Here is an 18,533-nt window from a genome sequence, read left to right on the forward strand (position 1 = left end):
TATAATTGGAGTACTGTCAGTCAATAAGTTGTTAAATGTTACTAGTTTCACTTTCACTCTTTCCTGAAGCTGTATTTTACTGAATTATGAAATACACCAATTGATTTTTATAGACTAGGCCTACAATTTGAAGTCCTAACTTTATAAAACGCTCTTCTTTTTTCTTCCCTGTGCTTTAACTTTGCTATAATGTGATTACAATGCAGCTTTAACTTAAATATTAACATTATCTGATAGGAAGATGATGATTCATGACCACAATGGGAGTTTTGTATGATGCACTTGTGCCACCTGGTGGCCATTTGTACCATTACATTGACTGGCACCACTCAGGCCTATCTCAAATGAGACCAACAAAACACGATCACATTTTGGTCACTTTATTTGAAATCGTTCTTTGAAAAATGATACTGTGATTGTAATATTTTCAAAATAAATGCTCTATTCATTGACATGATTCTATATACAAAATACTTTTCCACCAAAGAGAGGATGGGGGGGGGGGTTTGTTCAAGCATACCCATTAATCACATCAATCAACCTCACTGTCGAAGTAGCATGCAGGATCTCATGGCGCAAGTGAGACAAAGTGGGCTTGTGTTAGTCGTTACGTAACTCCGGGACGAGTCGAGCCAAATCTCACCACGGTCTTACAGTAGCTGACCTTGGTTTGTTCCGGCATCAGCCACAGCAGAACAGCAGGAGCCTTCTCTTGAGCTGTACCAACTTTGGTCCTCATACCAGTGGGGGCTCCAGAAGATTCTCATAAGGCAAAACATTACAAGTACCAGCAAAAAAAAAAGATATAAGAGGACAAACAATCTTTTTTTGTTGTTGTTTTTTTTAAAGAGATATATCGATGCAGTATTTATAGCTACGAGTATGTCATAGCTCTGCTGATATCCAACACAAAGTAGTTACTACTTATCACGGAAGGTTTTTTTGTCAGACATACAAAAAGCAAAGTACTCACAGTTTAAAAAAACAAAAACGTTACATTTTAAGGCTTGATCAGTGAATGATTGCAAGTGCTGAGGAATACATAGCAGAGACCCCTCCTCAGGGTAAGTTTGTAGATCTGCGTAGTGCTACATAGTTGAAGAATATGCTGCTATCTGTGATCTAAGGGAGGGGGGGTCGAAACGAAGGGAGCTAAAACAGGAACACCTTCTCTTCTAGAAATAGAGGAAGTCGGATATGACGCCGGGCAGATGGGTCATCAGCTGCACTCTGATCCACCAGTGCGGCTCCATGGGGTTGTATCGCGTGTAAGGACGCTTGGACATGATGGCGTCAGTGATGTCATCCAGAACAGGGGCCACCTCCTTCTGCCCGCTGTTGCAATAAGAGCGCATCAGAGCCATTTGTTGCTCAAAGTGGGCCTTCCCGTAATCCTCCTTCACATGCGAGGGGGCCTCGTTCCACAGCTTATTGGCCGTGCTGGCCACAATGTCACGGGTCAGAATGCCGGTGGCCACGATGAAGTTCCCCGGTTCAATTATGGACACTTTTACTCCCCAGGCCTTCATCTCATAGCGAAGGCAATCAGAAAAAGCTTCCACGCCGTATTTTGATACACAGTAAGGCGACCGCAACATATTTCCCATCCTCCCGTACATGCTGGCCAGGTTCACAACGCGGCCTACAGAGATATAGGCAACAGAAACGTAGTCAGGCTTTTATACTCTCCTGCGAAAAGAAATCTCAGGATATTTCTCTTGAAAACCAATGACAATTTAATGCAGCACCACCAGTACTAAAACAATGCAAGACTCAGACTCAAAGCCTGTTAAGCCTCCAGTTACAAAGTTTGACTGTCTTAAAAGGACCAGTGTGTAGGATTTAGTGGCATCTGGCAACTAACTGAACACCACTGCTGTCTGTATTTGACAACCTGAGAATGACATCATCCTGTAAAGTGTGTGTGAGGAACTGCAGTGGCCACGAAACTTGAGAAAAACAACACTAAAGGCCCTATGTACTGCCAGTGTTTGGTTTGTCCGCTCTGGGCTACTGTAGAAACATGGCAGCTCTAAAGATAGAAACAGCTCATTCTAAGGTAACAAAAGTGCAACGATTCCTATTTACAGGGGATTATACAGTAATGAAAACATACCTATGAATATTATATCCCATTTCTGCCAATAGATCCTCCTAAATGTTACACACTGGACCTTTAGAGAAAACAAGAACGTGGCCAGGGAGCTGTTACGTAAGCGAGTAATTTAGCTACATTTTTAATAAGTCGCTCATTTACAGCGTTTTAAAAGCAGTGCACCAAACTGCTGCTCTGTTGGCTGCTAGTCTAGTTTTATATTTGCTTTTTGCTCCACTTTAAAACATTATCTATCAAGCTGTTATTTCACCTAAGCACACCACTACTTTTGTATTTTCTTTTAAATGTCAGCTAAAAACACACCTGTTTAAACAGGCTTTAAGGTGACCAGCATGACTTCATAACTCTTTTTATTTACCATTTTTAAGTGTTTTACTTTTCATGGTATTTCATTATTATCTCTTGTATTTCTTGTTTAAGCACTTGTTCGGAAAAAGTGCAGTATTAAAGGTTTTTACTTCACATTATGGAGAATAAATGTGTCTTTCAATTTCAGGCTTCTTTTCATTGTGAGCATTCCTCATAAAATCATGGGATACACCTCGCTGGCCGTTTCCTTTCAAATAGGAATTCAAAGAATGCTTATAATCTTAAAGAAACTGGGGGGAAAAAGTAAATTCCAAGCTTGTCCCTTTAAGTGTTTTGCAGTTTGGCAGTGCCATTTTGGACAATATTTAACTTTTTCAAGTTTATATGTCACAGAGTATTAACATATAGTATACAGTGTTATTTTCCAGATGCTGACCTTTGGCCCTGCGGATCAATGGCAGAACAGCTTTGGTGACCCTGATAGTGCCCCACAGGTTGACCTCTGACACCTGCTTGTAGGTGTCCATGGTAGTAAACTCTACTTCTCCAAACGTTGACAAACCAGCGTTGTTCACAACAGCCCACAGACCTGATCATGACCAGTGACAGATTGTCAGAGAGGGGGGGAAAAAAGGGAATGAACACCTTCTTTACTAATATGTAGGTTAGTGGATGCAGGTGCAGGGTTCTTTACCTCTCTCTGAGTCAGCTAGGTTGTCTTTGATATACTCCACAGCCTGGTTCACCTGCTGTTCACAGCACACATCCAGCTGGACTACCTTCATGCGATCTGAATGAAATTCCTCCAGTTCCTTTGCACCCTCTCCACCTTTATCCTGCAAGGACATTAAAATGAAATGCACCCAATTTAATCTATATATCTAGCAACTACAGGACGTGGAGTTGAGTCAGCACCTGTTTGTCTTTAGAACAGTTTCAGTAGGAGCTGAATAGTCTGACTTTTGTGTGTTTGTTGTGTTGCACGAGTGGTCTCTATATATTTTATCCGCACCTTCAGAAGACATCCAGCAAACACAGTGAATCCAAGCTTGTGCAGATGCTTGGCAAGTGCATGACCAAATCCTGTGTCACAACCTGTAACAAACACAGCTTTCCCCTTCACCTGCAGAGAGGGGCAGAATATAGTAAAAGCTTTCTCCCCCCCAAGGCATATATAAAGCTACACATTTATATTTAAAGATAGAAAAAGCTTACATGCACTAATATCTATAGTTTGCATTAATATAATATTAAAGTATTGCACCAGAAAGTATTTTAAAAAATGAAAAGTGCAAATATAGCATGTCTACATATTGCAACACTTGTATAACCAATGGTATAAACGTTATCAGTTAAGTCATTAATGTACAAAACAATACCTCTAACTAATACGCGTAATGTCCTGTAGTGGCGTTAACTCCTATGCTCTTACTGTAGGGATAATGCTTTGATATTTGCACCCTCCTAAACAGCGTTACAGCATAATAAACCGTAACCTGTATTTAGTACATAACTTCATTTTCGTGTTGGAAAATTAAGCCCATACTGTAACATTACCTCCACCAGTCCTCTAGGAATTCGAGGTGTCGCAATATACAGCACAAAAAGTAAATACAGCACAACTATACACTCGGTGACACTGGTCTCCGGTAGTCCCACCATCCTCATCGCTGCGTTCAGCAGGGCAGGCAGCCCCAAACCCAACACAACCGTCAGAAACACTGAAAATGACACCAGGAGTGCCACTCGGAACAGGGAGAGCGGAGCCATCTTGGCGGAATGGTGTGTTTACTTTCCTCGGCGATCTGCATCACCCACCGCGGGGTCACGACACGCCCCCGGGATCCGATAACCAGAAAAAAAGAAATTACCCGGCTGTCCTCAAGATAACGAAAGAATGGCATGTTCGTTTTTGAGAAATAAGCGTTAGAAAGCTTGTACGGGTTCGGTTGGTGTTTGTGTAACTTTATGTCCGCTAAATCACTCCGTTATTCATTTTTTGGTCCTTCATGAACTAGAGCTTGGAACCGTTAACGTTAAGCTAACTAGCTAACGAGCTCTTAACGGTTATCCGAACTTATAACGTTCCATTGTAACGTTCTATTCTAACGTTCCATTGTAACGTTCTATTCTAACGTTCCACAAGAACTGCAATATAAGTGTGCTTAAGAAATACTGAGTTCCCAGAATTTGGAGAGACTTCATTAAAGTGCGGACTCTGTGTCAACGGGGTTGAAGCGAAACCGGACGCAGCCAGCAGTGAAACTTGTTGCGTTCTTCTTCTTGGGTTTGAAGACGTTTCGCAACCTCCGTCAGCTGTGTGAGGCATGGTCCAATGGGAAAATTAACTAAAATAAGGTAGTGAACTCGGTACTTTAGGTTTTTCCAAATAATGCGTGGCATTATATTATTGGATTACAGTTATTGATATATTAATGTGCTGGTAAAGTAGTAACCCATGTAATAATTGTGTGATAATGTTATTGTAGTGCTGGGTAACTTGTGAGTTTCAATACCCTTATCCTATAAATCATAATTTGATTATATTTTGTATTATTGATCTGAATCTTACACACATATAAGTGATCATACTCCAGCAGTAGCTCACAGATGTTGAAGCAAAAACACCTGGGCAAATCCAAAACTTTTAATGTTTTTAATAGTTCCAGATTTTGTGGTACAGCCAACATCCTGGTCAAGTAAAACACAAGAAAGTTAAAAACCTAATCACCTACAGAGCTGATAGTCAAGAACAGATGGGATTATTGCAATAGAGGGAGCAAGACATTAAGGCACTAAGAGTCTAGTGTATATGTATGGCTAAACGGCCACACTATGGCCTTTAGAAGTGCTGTAAACATGTTGTATACCAATGTTAAACAGAGGCTGTTTCAATTCAAAAGCAAGAGAGAACAACCTGAGAAAATAAAATATTAATGCTTAGACTGCTAGATGCACAGTAGAAAAATAAGTAAGGAAAGGAAAAATGAAGAATGTTTGCGTAAGTGACTGCCAATTTTAGACACTCCGGTACAAGAGGCTTGCCATCCTTTTTTTTTTTTTTTTTACAAAAAGAGCACAGACATGAAAAAAATAAAATAAAATCATATTGCAAAAAGTTTTAATGCACTTCCAAAAAAAAAAAAAAGGGAACTAATGTTATACAATATTTCCTGATTTTCTTCAGTGTAGCAGAACAGATACCTGTGGCAGAGTAAACTGAATGCCAAATGACAGTCTTGCATAGACAGTCAAAGCCGTTCATAGTATTTTACTTTTTATTTCCCATTTAAACGGCGTTGTCTTTGGAGTACTGATGGGGTAGTGCTGGAGGAGGGAGGGACTCAACTCTAGTTGAGTAACAGGTAGGAAGGAAAAATGCAACCTGTTTTACAGTATTTTCTCGAGAGACATGGTGATATTTGATAAACTGCAAGTGCTCTTTTGATATCCTGCTTCATTACTTCTTTATTTGAGAAAACTATCAAGCTTTCTCTTGATATTGTCAAATGAGTCCATTCCCATGTAGTCCGCCTGACCTTGCTCCCATTTCTGCTTCCGTTCTTCTGAGGACATCTCGGGTTCAAGTGCTTGTGCGTGTGAAGAGAGGATCGCACCCTGAGCAAAAATATAAAATAAAAAAAGAGACATAATAATGAAACAAAAAGCAGGAAAACGCAAAACGAAATCAATGATGAGACACAGACAACACCCTTAACGCTCATTGCTCTTTTAAGAAGCAGTGAACACGCTACATGTGGCCTTTCAAAATTAATGGCCACAGGCAAACAAGGCGAAAGCTCAGATTTTAGAGGAAGAGTAGTAATAGCATTAAACCAGCTCTGATTTTAGAGGAAGAGCAGTAATAGCATTAAACCAGCTCTGATTTTAGAGGAATAGCAGTAATAGCATTAAAACTAGATGCCAACACTCTGTTATTGAAAAACACAATACCAATTCAACACCATACCTGTTCACTTTCAAAAGTGACCGTGTCACTGTACTGGGACTTTGAGTTGAATAGGAAGACAGAAAGAGGTATATTATCCTGACTCAGAGCAAAATAAAATAAAAAGCAGAAAGGTAAGAATAAAATAAATTAGAAAAGGTGGAAAAAAAGCAACTTGTTTGTGGCAGCAAAATACATGTGCTAACATAGATATATATAGATATATATAGATATATATATATATATATATATATATATATATGCATTAACAATGCAAGTACGGCAATCGACAAATGCCTTTATTTCTAATAGAGCTGTACAACCAAGAAACCTTGGTCAGTATGTATAATGTTGGTTATGTCTTTACACTTTGGAAACCCAGAGTTTCCGCTGACTCGGATACTTGACCATGAATTTGACAACATATCAAGGCACTGACGTAATTGTCTATTATCTGTTAGAATAGACTGCTATGCCAAATTACTTGCAGTGTAAATGCAGGACTGGTTGTCCAATAAAGCAAAACATTCACCTCCACACATCCAGAGTGGAAAGGCTGGTCTCCATATTGCTCCTGCAGCATGGGCACCACAGCGCTGGAGTACAGGATCCACCAGTCCAGGAGGAAGGTGGGGTGTGTGGTGGCCTCCTGCACACTCCCAACGATCTGTTTAGCAATGGGGTCGAATGTGTAACTCCATGGCTTGGTCTTCCCAAGGAAATGGACCACCTTAGCATTGCCACCGTATCTGAAATGCATAAGTAAATGAGAATTAAAACACTTTTAATTGTAGATTTATTATGGTTAGATTTAGTAAGTCAAGTTCTTATGAATTATTATTATTATTATTATTATTATGATGATGCGTGACTTTTGTTCAGAAAACAACTATGAGCTAATGCTAGATGTTAAACTACTGTTTAGCTATTTTTTTAGTATCTAGCTAAAGTGCTAAGCTATGGTAACTGCTGGGTGTCCATTCATTCCTGGTAAAGGATACCTACTAAGTAGTTCCAGTAAAACCAACTGTTGTAAATTAAGTACGTGGCATATCGTTTGTCCATGGAAATCTTTACAATACAGCTGGATAGATCTTGTTATACTGTCAGATTTTATTTACTGTTTCAACCATGCTATATAACTATATGTTATTGCCTCAAAGGCCGTATTCAAGTATTACAGTTCCTTCCTTTCCGTTTTTACATAGAAATATCGGAAAATATAATCAAGGTTAAAAAATGCTATGGCGTTAGCCTGCTTGTATTAGACTACATTATATTAAATAGTAAGCATTGCGAACCTTGCTAAAACTGCATTTGTACACAAATAAATATCTGGCCCTGGGGGAGGGGGGTTGTTTTGTTGCGTTTGCCAGACCTCTTAAGCACTACTATTGCTGATATCTACCATCAAGTAAATACATGTTTATCCCGTCATCCTGATTTGGATGCCAGGAAATACCAAACTTAAGAACTTGATGAGGTTTGTTTCTATGAGGCAAGAGGTTTACGCACGGAGAGGCAGTGAGGATGGGAGGGGGCTTAAGACCGAGTGCACAATGACCAGTCCTAGAGACGAACATAAAAAGGTCTTTAAATAAACCGCTCTATTTTAGGATTTGGTTTCAGCTGTTGGGAGCTCAGCGGTAGATATCCAACCCAGCACTGAGGCCTGCTGGGGGATGCTCCAGCAGAGCCCCTGGAATATTCTCATCTCACTCGTAACCTGAGGTCATGTCACGATGTGACTACACGTTCATGTGATTCAGTATCTGCTTACTCCTTGGCTCTGCATCTGATACGCAAGATTTGAGTCACATTGACAGTCTCTCTGCTGGAGTATATACAACTGTCTTGTGGAAGTTTATACGGTAGTAGTTCATCAGTAGAAACGCGCCAAAATGAGATGTTCAAAATCACTCCTCCAACTACTGTGTGAATGTTTTTCAGAAAAAATACTTAGTAGACAGACACTTACTGCTTGAATGCTGGAAGGTAAGTGTAGATGGCTATGCTGCTGAGGTTGTAGATGAAGGGGAGGTGTTTTGATATGTCAGCTGTTGCCCAAGTGCTGAAGAAGCCATTCAAGACACCTTGGTCTCCACCTGCAACAGATAGCGGGGGACAAAAATCTACATACCGGTGTATTAACAACATATTATACTTGTCAGAAAGTATCTGTACATATCTACAGTTTTAGATATGGCTGAACTGTAGAGGTTTAGACATGATCCACTCTAAGTGGTTTCACAAAGGTTTTACAGTTCTAGCTTGTGCTTCTGCTAAATCTGTTTTAAAATTCACTCTGATGGGCATTTTTAAACATTTAGAAAAAATGTGTTTTTAAGGGATTAGTCGTGTGGACATGCGGTGAGACACTGTTATGGTGGCACAACAGCCAGCTTAGCTTACGGAACACAGCTTACAACATCCTTGGCAGGTTCAGCATATGACGGGATAGCTTTTTTGAAAGAGGAAAAGCTGAGTAAGAGTGCAGTCAAATGATCTGCCCACCTGTGACAGCCAGATTAGTTAGTCTTTCCGCTTGGTCTACATTAGTCAGCAATCTGCTGATCAGTACAGACGAGCCGTAAGAGTAATGTTCCCACACATTCTGAGCACAGAGCTAGATTTCCGTCCTTTACAAATTGCTATGGTTATTTTAAATCCAACTTGCTAGAATTCATGGGGAGATCTGAGTAAATGTATCTGGGTTTTATCATATGTTATGAAGCCATGCGTGTGCACAAGGTAGATAGAGCTGAGACATGATGTACAGAATGTGTACAATGCTGTTGACACTCTACTCTCCACTGATGCAAAATATCAAAGTTCAGTATGTTGTAGAAAGGCCCAGTATATAATGGCTGGGGTCTTTTGGCTAATCCACCACAGCAGTATGGATTTATTCAACTCATATTTGACAAAGATTGATTGCCGGCTGTTTGCTCACTGACCTCCGATAGGCAGCTCAGTACAAAGTCAAAATCTGCTCGGCAACACCAGAAGCCTTACAATAGGCTGCAGTATTGTAGCCTGTTAAAAGATGGCAATGCTAGTTTGATTGCTCTATTGTGCACTTACATCCTTCATATTGTGGTCAATCAATAGAGCTAAATGAGTAGCCTCACTTGAACCACAGTCAAGGTCTGGGTGTTGAAAGACAGTGGACTTGCACATCAGACTGCACAACAAACAGTGCACCACGTTGTGTTGCATCTTCTGCACCAATGCAGTATTAAAACCTCTAAAAGAGATACTGTTGCAAAACTTGGACCGCCTATTGATTTAAATGTAGACAGGTGTAGAAGAAGTGTGGGAAAGTGAGCAAACATATTTGTATTCCATAAGGATTTAAATTATGAAATAACTTTTGAGAACAATACTATACTCATTCCCTGCCCAGACATTGCCAGACAGGCATTCAAAATGTGGGTGTGGTGGTGTCACCTGCCAGGACTGGATCTGGTAGAATGGAGTAACATTCATCTGGAGCTGTGTTTCAAGCCAACTCCAATTCACTCTTTAGTTTTGTTCGCTCTGTAACAGCTAAATTCATCAATATGTTCATCTGCCAGTCACCAACTTTGTCATGTGGTCTTGAGCAGGTAGCACACAGGTTTATCAGTATTCTCTTGCTGAGATCATCAGCTTGCTGTGCTGTACCACAAACTGAAAGACGCTAAAATATGCTGCAGACCTGAATAAAACCATTGAGTCGGATGATAATTCTCTGGGTTTGTCAGGACGAGTCACAAAGTAATTTGACCTACTGTTGAAACCGATATATTAATTTGATTACCCATCATCAATTCCAGTGGAATGTTTTCTCATTATGAATCATGTATTTTTTTAAATTAACGGATATGATTTTGCCCTGAGGTGCAACGCAATTAAATCAGGGTGAATTCAATCAAGCACAGCCTGTACACACCCACACAGCACATACCAGCCTAAAGTAAGAACAACTGTGTGTGCACCCTGGACATGTAAGAAGATCCTTAGTTTTACTGCATATTTGGTCTACTTTATAATTATATTGTCTTATGAGCAATTTGAAGCACCTTGCAACCAGTTTTAGAAAAAGAAACATAATGGGCTAAAAATAATTGAATACTTTTATCGTACCATCCAAAATGTGCCAAAAACACAAAGTACTAAAAACTGTAAAGTACCCAGAGCTAGGATCGAATGTCTGGACAGATTTGATGTTGTTACTTTGATAGACAGTTTCTGATGTGAATCATTATTTGACCAATTTTAGAATCCTGTGTTTGCAGGTTCTATAAATTCTTTCTTTCTAAAATCTATTGTATTACATGAAAATGGGGGGGGGGGATACAGGTATTGTAGCTGTAATTGAATTTAACATTTTCAAAGATCCCAGCCCTGTTCATGACTACTCAACTTGAAATAATACACGTAGACACAAGTATTTAAAATGTTTTGTCTCTCGGTGCTGGTGAATTGAATTGACATTGCCCTCTGGGTTAGCCCGTTTTAAAAAGTTTGGACTTGAGCTGCCTCAGGTCCTAGGGGCCCAACTGGAGGGCTGGACAGCCACTCGCCCTCGCTCAATTTGGCTAATTTAGAACTGGGGCATTGTCATGGCGGTGGCTTACGTAAACATAAAACTCAGGACAGTTTGGGGCACAGGGATGCATTTGATGTTAAGTGGGTCAGTTGAGCTTCAAGTATACAACCAGATCTGAATTGAGCCTTTATTAAAAACCTTTTTAAATGTGAACATCTCCTCTGTTACATCATCAAATCTGCAACTGACCAGCCAGGATAACAGAATTTTGAAGGCAAGCAAAACCATGACACAATCTCATTGACTGTTCATGCTTAATTGCGCCACCTAGAAGTCATATAGTATGTCACTGGACTGACACTGGAACAAGGTGACATGTTGGCCTTTAGTAGAACTTTCACATATAGCTCCTAAAAAGCACAAGACCATACAGTCTGTGAAACCACAGACTGGTGCAGTTTAAAATAACACACATAGCTGCTGTTTGTCCGAACCCACAACCTCCACTGGGGATTTCAAAACTTAATATGGGGCAGAGGATCTTCATTTTGAGGGGATGAGCAGAGCTCAGCAAGAATGTGCATCTAACCCTGCCAGTTTGTCTTGGCAGCAGACAACACTGGAGCCACAGATGAAGAGATAGAGCCTCTGGGTTCAACCACAGAAATTATTTTCTTGCCGTCTCCCCTCAGCTATTTTTCAATATCATCCATCACTGGCAGAGAGCTGCACGTGTACATCATGTATTCCTTACAGTAGAGTGGAACTGAAATGCTAAAGGTCGAAGCAACTTCAACCCATGCGCCAGTGCACATGAAAAGACCATCCGTGGCTATAAATAAGACAGCTTTATTCATTAGCATGCCATCAGCCATACAGATGCTGGCATCACACTGAAGTATTGGATATGAAAATAAATGAGACACTGAAAATTGCATGAATTTTAATTAACAAAGAGGAGTATTTCCTGGAAAAAAAAAATAAGACAATTATGTCTTTTGTCCGTGGTTGTGATTGTGACGGAAACATTCTTGCCAGCAAACACAGCCAGAATGAGTCGGCACTTGAAAGAATTGGCCACTATTAAGCAAACTAATTGGTTTTTCCAATGAACTCTCATTGATGGACTCTTTCACAGTATCACAAGGGAAAACAGCTTGTCATTTAATGTTAAAAAAGGTTCACTGCTACTAACAAGGACAAGCTACGGCCTGTCCGTGCCCTACTATCAGTTGCATTTGGTTTTGTTTAATCCACAACGGTTTCCTTTGTTTAGTAGCATTTTTGAGGTCACAGCACCCCAAGGACACAATGAGTTTGATTAGAGCCCGAATGGAATATAGGCAGGTGAGAGTTTAGCCTATCAGATATATCAGATATATTATGAGTGGGTAAGTTCATTCTAGACCTTGGAAATACTACTTTGACAAAATAATCGTAAAGCTTTGTCTGTGGCCACATCGCATGGTCTTCAACAATGGAGGGATCTTGGTTTTCATGGTGTTATCATCACTGAAACTAAGTTTGAAACACTGGTCTTGGGATTAAGACTGTGATATGTGGTTGAAAGCTCTGAAAAAAAGCTAGTCAGTAAAGATTTAAAAAAATAAAAAATTAGAATACAGTTATAATATATTGTATTGTCTTATAAGAAATTATAGCGAAGAAATGGCAAAGATATTTTGATGCGTTGCAGTTTGTCCACCAGGGAGCACTGACATGTTCATTTGTCAATTGTAGAATGTGTCTTTCATTACCTATTTTGGTCACAATTTATATATTTAATATACATATTTAGGTTATTTTTGGGAAAATGTTTCTATATTTTATGTGCGTCCGTCATGAAAAGTTTATCGTCTCAAGATAGAAAAAAAGATTCTTACATTAAACGATAAATAAAAAAAATTTAAAAAACGCAGTTAAAATAAAGTTTGACAGAAGCAGGACACTATCAGAGATGAGACAAAGCAGTAACTTATTAACATATGTACAATATATCAAAAATATGAAGTAATTATGTGTGAGTTATCGAGTCCCAGGTTCTGGTTTTATGTGTGTTAATTGGTGAAAGCTGTACAACACAGCACTGTACAAAAGCTTTTAGCTAGCGTATTGAAGAAAGGTATGCGAGGATCGACTGAGGTGACGTAATTGTATACTTTAGCAGGTCCAAGTGTTTAAAAGGATATTAAGTTGGCTCACCATGAATGAATGTTCTGTCATAGTAAAATGTTTACTGGATACCCTTTAAAAAGGTTCAAAAAATAAAATAAAAATGGCAATGGCTGAAGCGTTGGGATTTCAGCAGTTTCATGTAATATTCTAACTTTTCCTTAACTTGCAGTATATTAGAACAACAGCGTTCCTACAAGTACAGACCACTGATCTTTTCAGTCGCTGATTTGAGCTGTTCAGTAAACCTGATATGAAGCCAAAACGACAATTCGGTTATAGTATGCCTCACGGAGAAGAGTTGCTGAATGTCAACCGGTGCCCTGTGCAAAACAGGGCCTCTCATATTTAACCTCCACCCCACCCCAAGCGAGCCCCTGAGAATAACTCAGCAGAGCTAGACGGTCTGTGACAGGAGGGCCTTATGTCCGGGCACCAGGCTCGATAGAGCCCTTACTTAGAGCAAAAGATAAACAAGCTCCGTTTAACATCATATTACCAAGAACTCAATGTTACTCAGAGATGGTCAAAGCCTAAATGTTTGAGCATGACTGAAAAAAGATTGCCGACAAGAAAACTCAGTGGTGGTAAACCATTTTTGGTTTGGCAGACATATCAAATCCTTTCTTGTAATGTATTTGGCAACGAAATGTGGAATGTCTATTTTGAGGTGACTTTATAACACAAATACATTTTATCTAATATCAACATGTAGAAATAAGTTCAAAGGATAACTGATAATGGGTTTATTGAGTTGAAGTTTTATTTTAGAAAATATATGTATTCACTTTCTTGTCGAGAGTTAGATGAGAATATTTTTAAGACTCTTATTTAGTATATGTAAATATGAGGCTGCAGCGAGTAGATGGTTAGCTTAGCACTGGAAATACAGACTGGGCGAAAACAGCTAGCGTAGCTCATTCTTAGGTAAAAATAAAAAAATCAGCAGCCCTAAAGCTCACCAAGTAACATTTTATTATGTCTTTGCTTAATTCATACAAAAATCAGTGTGTATTTATTGGGGGTCATAATATATTCTCTAGTTTACATTATAAGAAAACTTCTAATTTCATCACAGAACGTAAGAATCAAAATGTGATCTTGACTTACCATCAAAGCTGCCGTGTTCTGTACAATACTGAAGCAGTTTGCCATAAGTCTCCATAGAAGGACGAAAAACAAACACACCAGAGTTGAAGCAGTCGGGCCAGCCAGGGTCGGGAGCAGCTGACAACTCTTCTCTGTCAAACAGCTCATCTATATTTGAAAGCACCTAGGATGCAAGAACAAACATAGACAAACATGTTTCCACACGTACAACATCTTAAATCTTTCTGGCTGATGAAAAAAAATCTCAGTTGGTCTCACCAGTGTGTCCGCATCCATGAAAACACATTTGGAGTAATGTGTGAGAGTCCAGCAGTGGAGTTTGGTGAAGGTGACGCCCAAGTCAGGCCTCTTCATCATGACCAGGTGTGCCGTGTCGCCGCTGTCCAGCACGTCCACCACCCTCACCTCGTCGAAGATTCTCTTTAGCACGGACCTAATGATTCACAATGCTCAACAATCCAGGTGGAAAACAAGACTTGACAAGAATGCTAACAGGTTTGAATGTTGTATCACTGGTTCAAGGCAAGGTTTCTTACTTGCAAGGCTCGGACACTTGTGGGCCAATGAGTGCCACCAGCTTCTTGGATGTATTGTGGTTGCGAAGGCACTTGCCCAACACCATGGCTCCCCGAGCATAGTTGTCATTGGTAGCCAACGTCACAAAAGCCTGGTCTATAGAGGAAAGAGACAACTTAAGGGTTCAGATTTAACAAAAATGATTCCACTCTCGACACCAGAGCTATGCACGCTATATGATTCAATGCAAGAGATTTGATGGTAGACTTTCCTCCCGTTTAAAGATTGTCTAACTTTGTCTACTCACAATCTTCTGAGTCTTTTTCTCTGGCTAGTACCACCAGAGTAAAAATACAATATTAAAGTGACAGTGTCTGTAGCACAGGAAGCACAGAGCAGTTGAGTTTCAGTTGAGATAACACATAATGGAAATAAATGTTGAGCCATTATTATTTGACTCTGATGCTTTAATTAGCTGCGATTTAACTATACTGTAACTGCGCTGCAAATGTCTTCACATGAAGTCACCACTTTGTTTTTTTGGACTGTTATCTGCAGGAATATGAAACATACACTAAACAAGGAAATTAGCCTAAAAACGCATTAAGAAGTGTAACTGTAATAGCTTTCCGCCTCTACATAACAGTAGAAGTATTTCTGGGTTCATCCTTTGATGTCTGAAACAAGTAAAAAGTACATCGATCCAGAAGGTTGAAGACAATGGTCATTTCAAATACTCAAAAAACATCCCTCCACCAGCACTAATGGTCTTGTCTGAATGGAAGATTTCTTACTTGTTTCAAGAATAATAAGACTTTAGTAGCTGGTACCAGATTAAATGTCTCATTAAGGTGAATTTTATTTGCAGTGCGGTGCCCACTCTATACCACCTCTAACAGCAGGGAGGAAAATCTGTCAAGTACCTGCCAAGTCATGTTTCAGAACAATGACTAGCCTGTGAGAGGACATATAAATTGAGACGATGAAGTCAGCAAGGCCGCTGGAAAGGTTGTGTGACTGTAGCATGTGGGCCAACATGAATCCCACTTGGATTGTATATTTATCCTCTTGCTGTACTACCAATAATGGGCAAGGAGAGTAAGACAGTGGGTACAGTATGTTTAAAAGGTTATTAGGCTTTCATTTTCTATCATTTGGAGCCAGTCAGTCAGAGTGTAGTACTGCCCAGCAGAGGTGCCAGGAAAAGTTGTTCTGTCTAACTGGCTGTGTCTAACAGCACCACACCTCCTTTCTCTCACACCCCCTTTTCAATTGGTACAACCAGTGCTGTAGTATTTATGCATGTAGCCTAACATGAAACAGTTCAGCCTTAGTGCATGTGAAGCACAGGCTGCACACACTCCCTTCCATTTTCCCCAGTAAGATTATACCACAAGTGGGAAGTGAGCGATAGAGAATCACGGCATACAGTAGCACAGTGTTGTGTCCAGGGACCTAAAAGGGGTCCGCTGTTAAATGTATTTAATTGAGGTGTCATTTCATTCCTTAGGAGAATATAAACTTATCATAATCAGAATATTTGGTTAACAAATGTTCTTAGACATGATCCATATGAGAAGGGTCTCTATACCAGGGGTCAACAACCTTATGCACACCATTGCCACACGGTAGCTTAACCAATGGCACACTAGCAATAAGTGGAAAAGAGAGGTGTCCTCTCATCCGCATGTCAAATCAAACCTTTTTTTCAGCCATTGGCAGTTGCACTAATGACTGTATATATGATTTTAAGTCAAATTTAGATCATTTTATAAAAGACGACAGCCTTCTTGTAGTTCTCGTTTAAAACTTACAATGTCCTGATTATGGGGGAAAATGTTTTCTTTAAAATGTTGTTGTTGCCTATAATTGATGGAATATATTTGTACAGATAAACTGGAGATTTAGAATTTGTGGTGTCATAAATTAAATTAAATGTTAATCTTAATATTAATATGGCACACCGATTGCTGACCACCTGATCTAGACATGACAAATTAAGGGGTCCACACAGTTCTAGAGGCTAACTTACACTGTCTTTTGGCTGTCATATATGGTAATCATGTTTCAGATATGGCTGACAGCTTCATGCTATGCAGTCAGCTGGTCACTATTATAGACAGCAAAACACAGATGGAGACAGAATGTACTTTTACTCTGCTCACTTCAGGAGGCTGCTACTGAACAAACATTACAACCAAAACAACAGGGAAGAAAACTTTAACACAACAACTTCACAACAATTACACTCTGACATTAAGACCCGCGAAAACGGCGAAACTTAAGACTTTTAAAACTTTACACAAAGCACGTTTTTAGCATGGATGTTGCTCCTCGGTGAAAGCGACTGCGCAATATGGCGGTAGGAAGAAATGTTCAAATGTTACATACCTGCCATGACTAAAGAAGTCGAAGCTACTTTGTAGCCTGGACTTGAGGACACGGCGGCTTCGCTTGGAGGAAAGGACTGACTAAATATAAGAGGAGGATTTATACCACAGTGCCAGCAGCCAGACGCAGCGTCACGTGACGGTCTCCACACACCCACCTGCTCCCAACATGAGCCTCCACACCCCCCCAGCAGGTCAGGGAGTTCAAATATTCCAGATTTACAAGTGTTCATTCAGTGTAGATGAAGGGGCAAGTGTGATATGTCTTTAGCTTTAAACTAGACTTTAAATCATTTTTGGACTTGTTTTGTTAAGTTTAATTGTGTTTACAACCGGTCTCAAGAGGGGGGGGGGGAGCCCCCAAACTTATTTTGAGTCAGGCATATTTTCACATACCCAAAACATCATTCTGCAGCCTTGACCTTTCAGACAACTGCTGTGAGCACCCCTGCCTGGTGTCATCTTTACCCGTGATGACAATGTGGAGAGGGTGGTGATGCTGTAATGAGGTGCTGGCATCAGGAACAAGATGTTCTGTAATATACATTTGGTGTTTTGTCACCATCTTGTGGAAGAGAGACAGTATTATCAAGAGAGGGACAAGACAAACAGAGGCAGTTGGGGAGGTCCCTGGTCCTCTTGTACTGTATTACACAACAGTGAATTATTTTAAGTGGTCTCAGTAGAGATTTTCTCAGATCAACTGGTGCTTTTGGAGATGGGTAATGCTAGAAGGAGGGGGGATCAACAGTACCTATTTATTCGTTATGTTTACATAAATCACAAGAGGTGTGTGCAGTTTGAATATACATATAAGGGAATATTCCCGTAACTGATTTTCAGACAATTATAAACACACTAGGAAGCCTAATGTAGCTAAGAGAAAACAAATCCTACAAATAATATGAAACCCTTCATTTCTTAATTTAAGTTTCTACCTTTCGCTTCAGAAATGTGCGCCAGTGCAGTTAGATTCCCTGCTGGTCTTTGGCTCCTTTATTTTCTCCACTCAGGCAGATGCTTGGCCGAGTGGAGACGCTGCCAAGGAGTACTCTGCGGTTGTCACGTACTGTGCTGCTGGACTAAAATCCTTAAAAGACTGATACCCCCACCCGCCCAACCTCCACCGCTGGAACAGTGCCAGCTCAACAAGAGGGATCACCAGGGTTCAAAGGGGCTGATACAGTAAATTAGTGGAGGCTTTTGTTGCTTGTGTGCTTTCTTGATTGAAAAGCATTTGCCTGGTTTAAGTGACTTGTTCAAGCCAACACACTGGATGGTTTGCATTGTTCAATTTCAGTGTTTCATTGTGTTTTCTTGGACAGTGAAGGTAGCAGACAAGTTTTCTGGCCTATTAGTGATGGGCTGTAAGCATTATTTTATTCACCATACATCACTGTTTTGTTGTATATTTTCATATAAATAACAAAGACTCAG

The 18,533-nt window shown here is 40.0% G+C and overlaps 2 protein-coding genes across 7 annotated transcripts; both read right to left on the bottom strand.

Annotated features, from left to right (window-relative positions):
* Positions 1 to 364: 364 nt before the first annotated feature.
* bdh1 (3-hydroxybutyrate dehydrogenase, type 1) lies at positions 365 to 4,655 on the bottom strand. Its single transcript, XM_051410600.1, has 5 exons — positions 3,983 to 4,655; positions 3,438 to 3,548; positions 3,120 to 3,261; positions 2,862 to 3,014; positions 365 to 1,642 (listed from the first exon to the last, which is right to left on the bottom strand). The coding sequence occupies exons 1-5, from the start codon at positions 4,193 to 4,195 to the stop codon at positions 1,176 to 1,178; spliced, it is 1,086 nt and encodes a 361-aa protein (XP_051266560.1). The 5' UTR covers positions 4,196 to 4,655; the 3' UTR covers positions 365 to 1,175.
* A 402-nt stretch (positions 4,656 to 5,057) lies between these two features.
* Positions 5,058 to 17,256, bottom strand: gyg1b (glycogenin 1b). 6 transcript variants are annotated; one of them, XM_051410589.1, is made up of 8 exons: positions 17,098 to 17,256; positions 14,727 to 14,862; positions 14,449 to 14,623; positions 14,191 to 14,353; positions 8,353 to 8,479; positions 6,907 to 7,123; positions 6,396 to 6,434; positions 5,058 to 6,043 (listed from the first exon to the last, which is right to left on the bottom strand). In XM_051410589.1, the coding sequence occupies exons 1-8, from the start codon at positions 17,102 to 17,104 to the stop codon at positions 5,894 to 5,896; spliced, it is 1,014 nt and encodes a 337-aa protein (XP_051266549.1). In that variant the 5' UTR covers positions 17,105 to 17,256; the 3' UTR covers positions 5,058 to 5,893. The 6 variants fall into 6 exon arrangements, with proteins under 6 accessions (XP_051266549.1, XP_051266547.1, XP_051266548.1 ...); XM_051410587.1 differs by having other exon boundaries at positions 6,396 to 6,473; XM_051410588.1 differs by having other exon boundaries at positions 8,353 to 8,506.
* Positions 17,257 to 18,533: the final 1,277 nt, after the last annotated feature.

The sequence above is a fragment of the Dicentrarchus labrax genome, unplaced genomic scaffold (genome assembly GCF_905237075.1).
Source record: "Dicentrarchus labrax unplaced genomic scaffold, dlabrax2021, whole genome shotgun sequence".
NCBI lineage: Eukaryota > Metazoa > Chordata > Actinopteri > Moronidae > Dicentrarchus > Dicentrarchus labrax.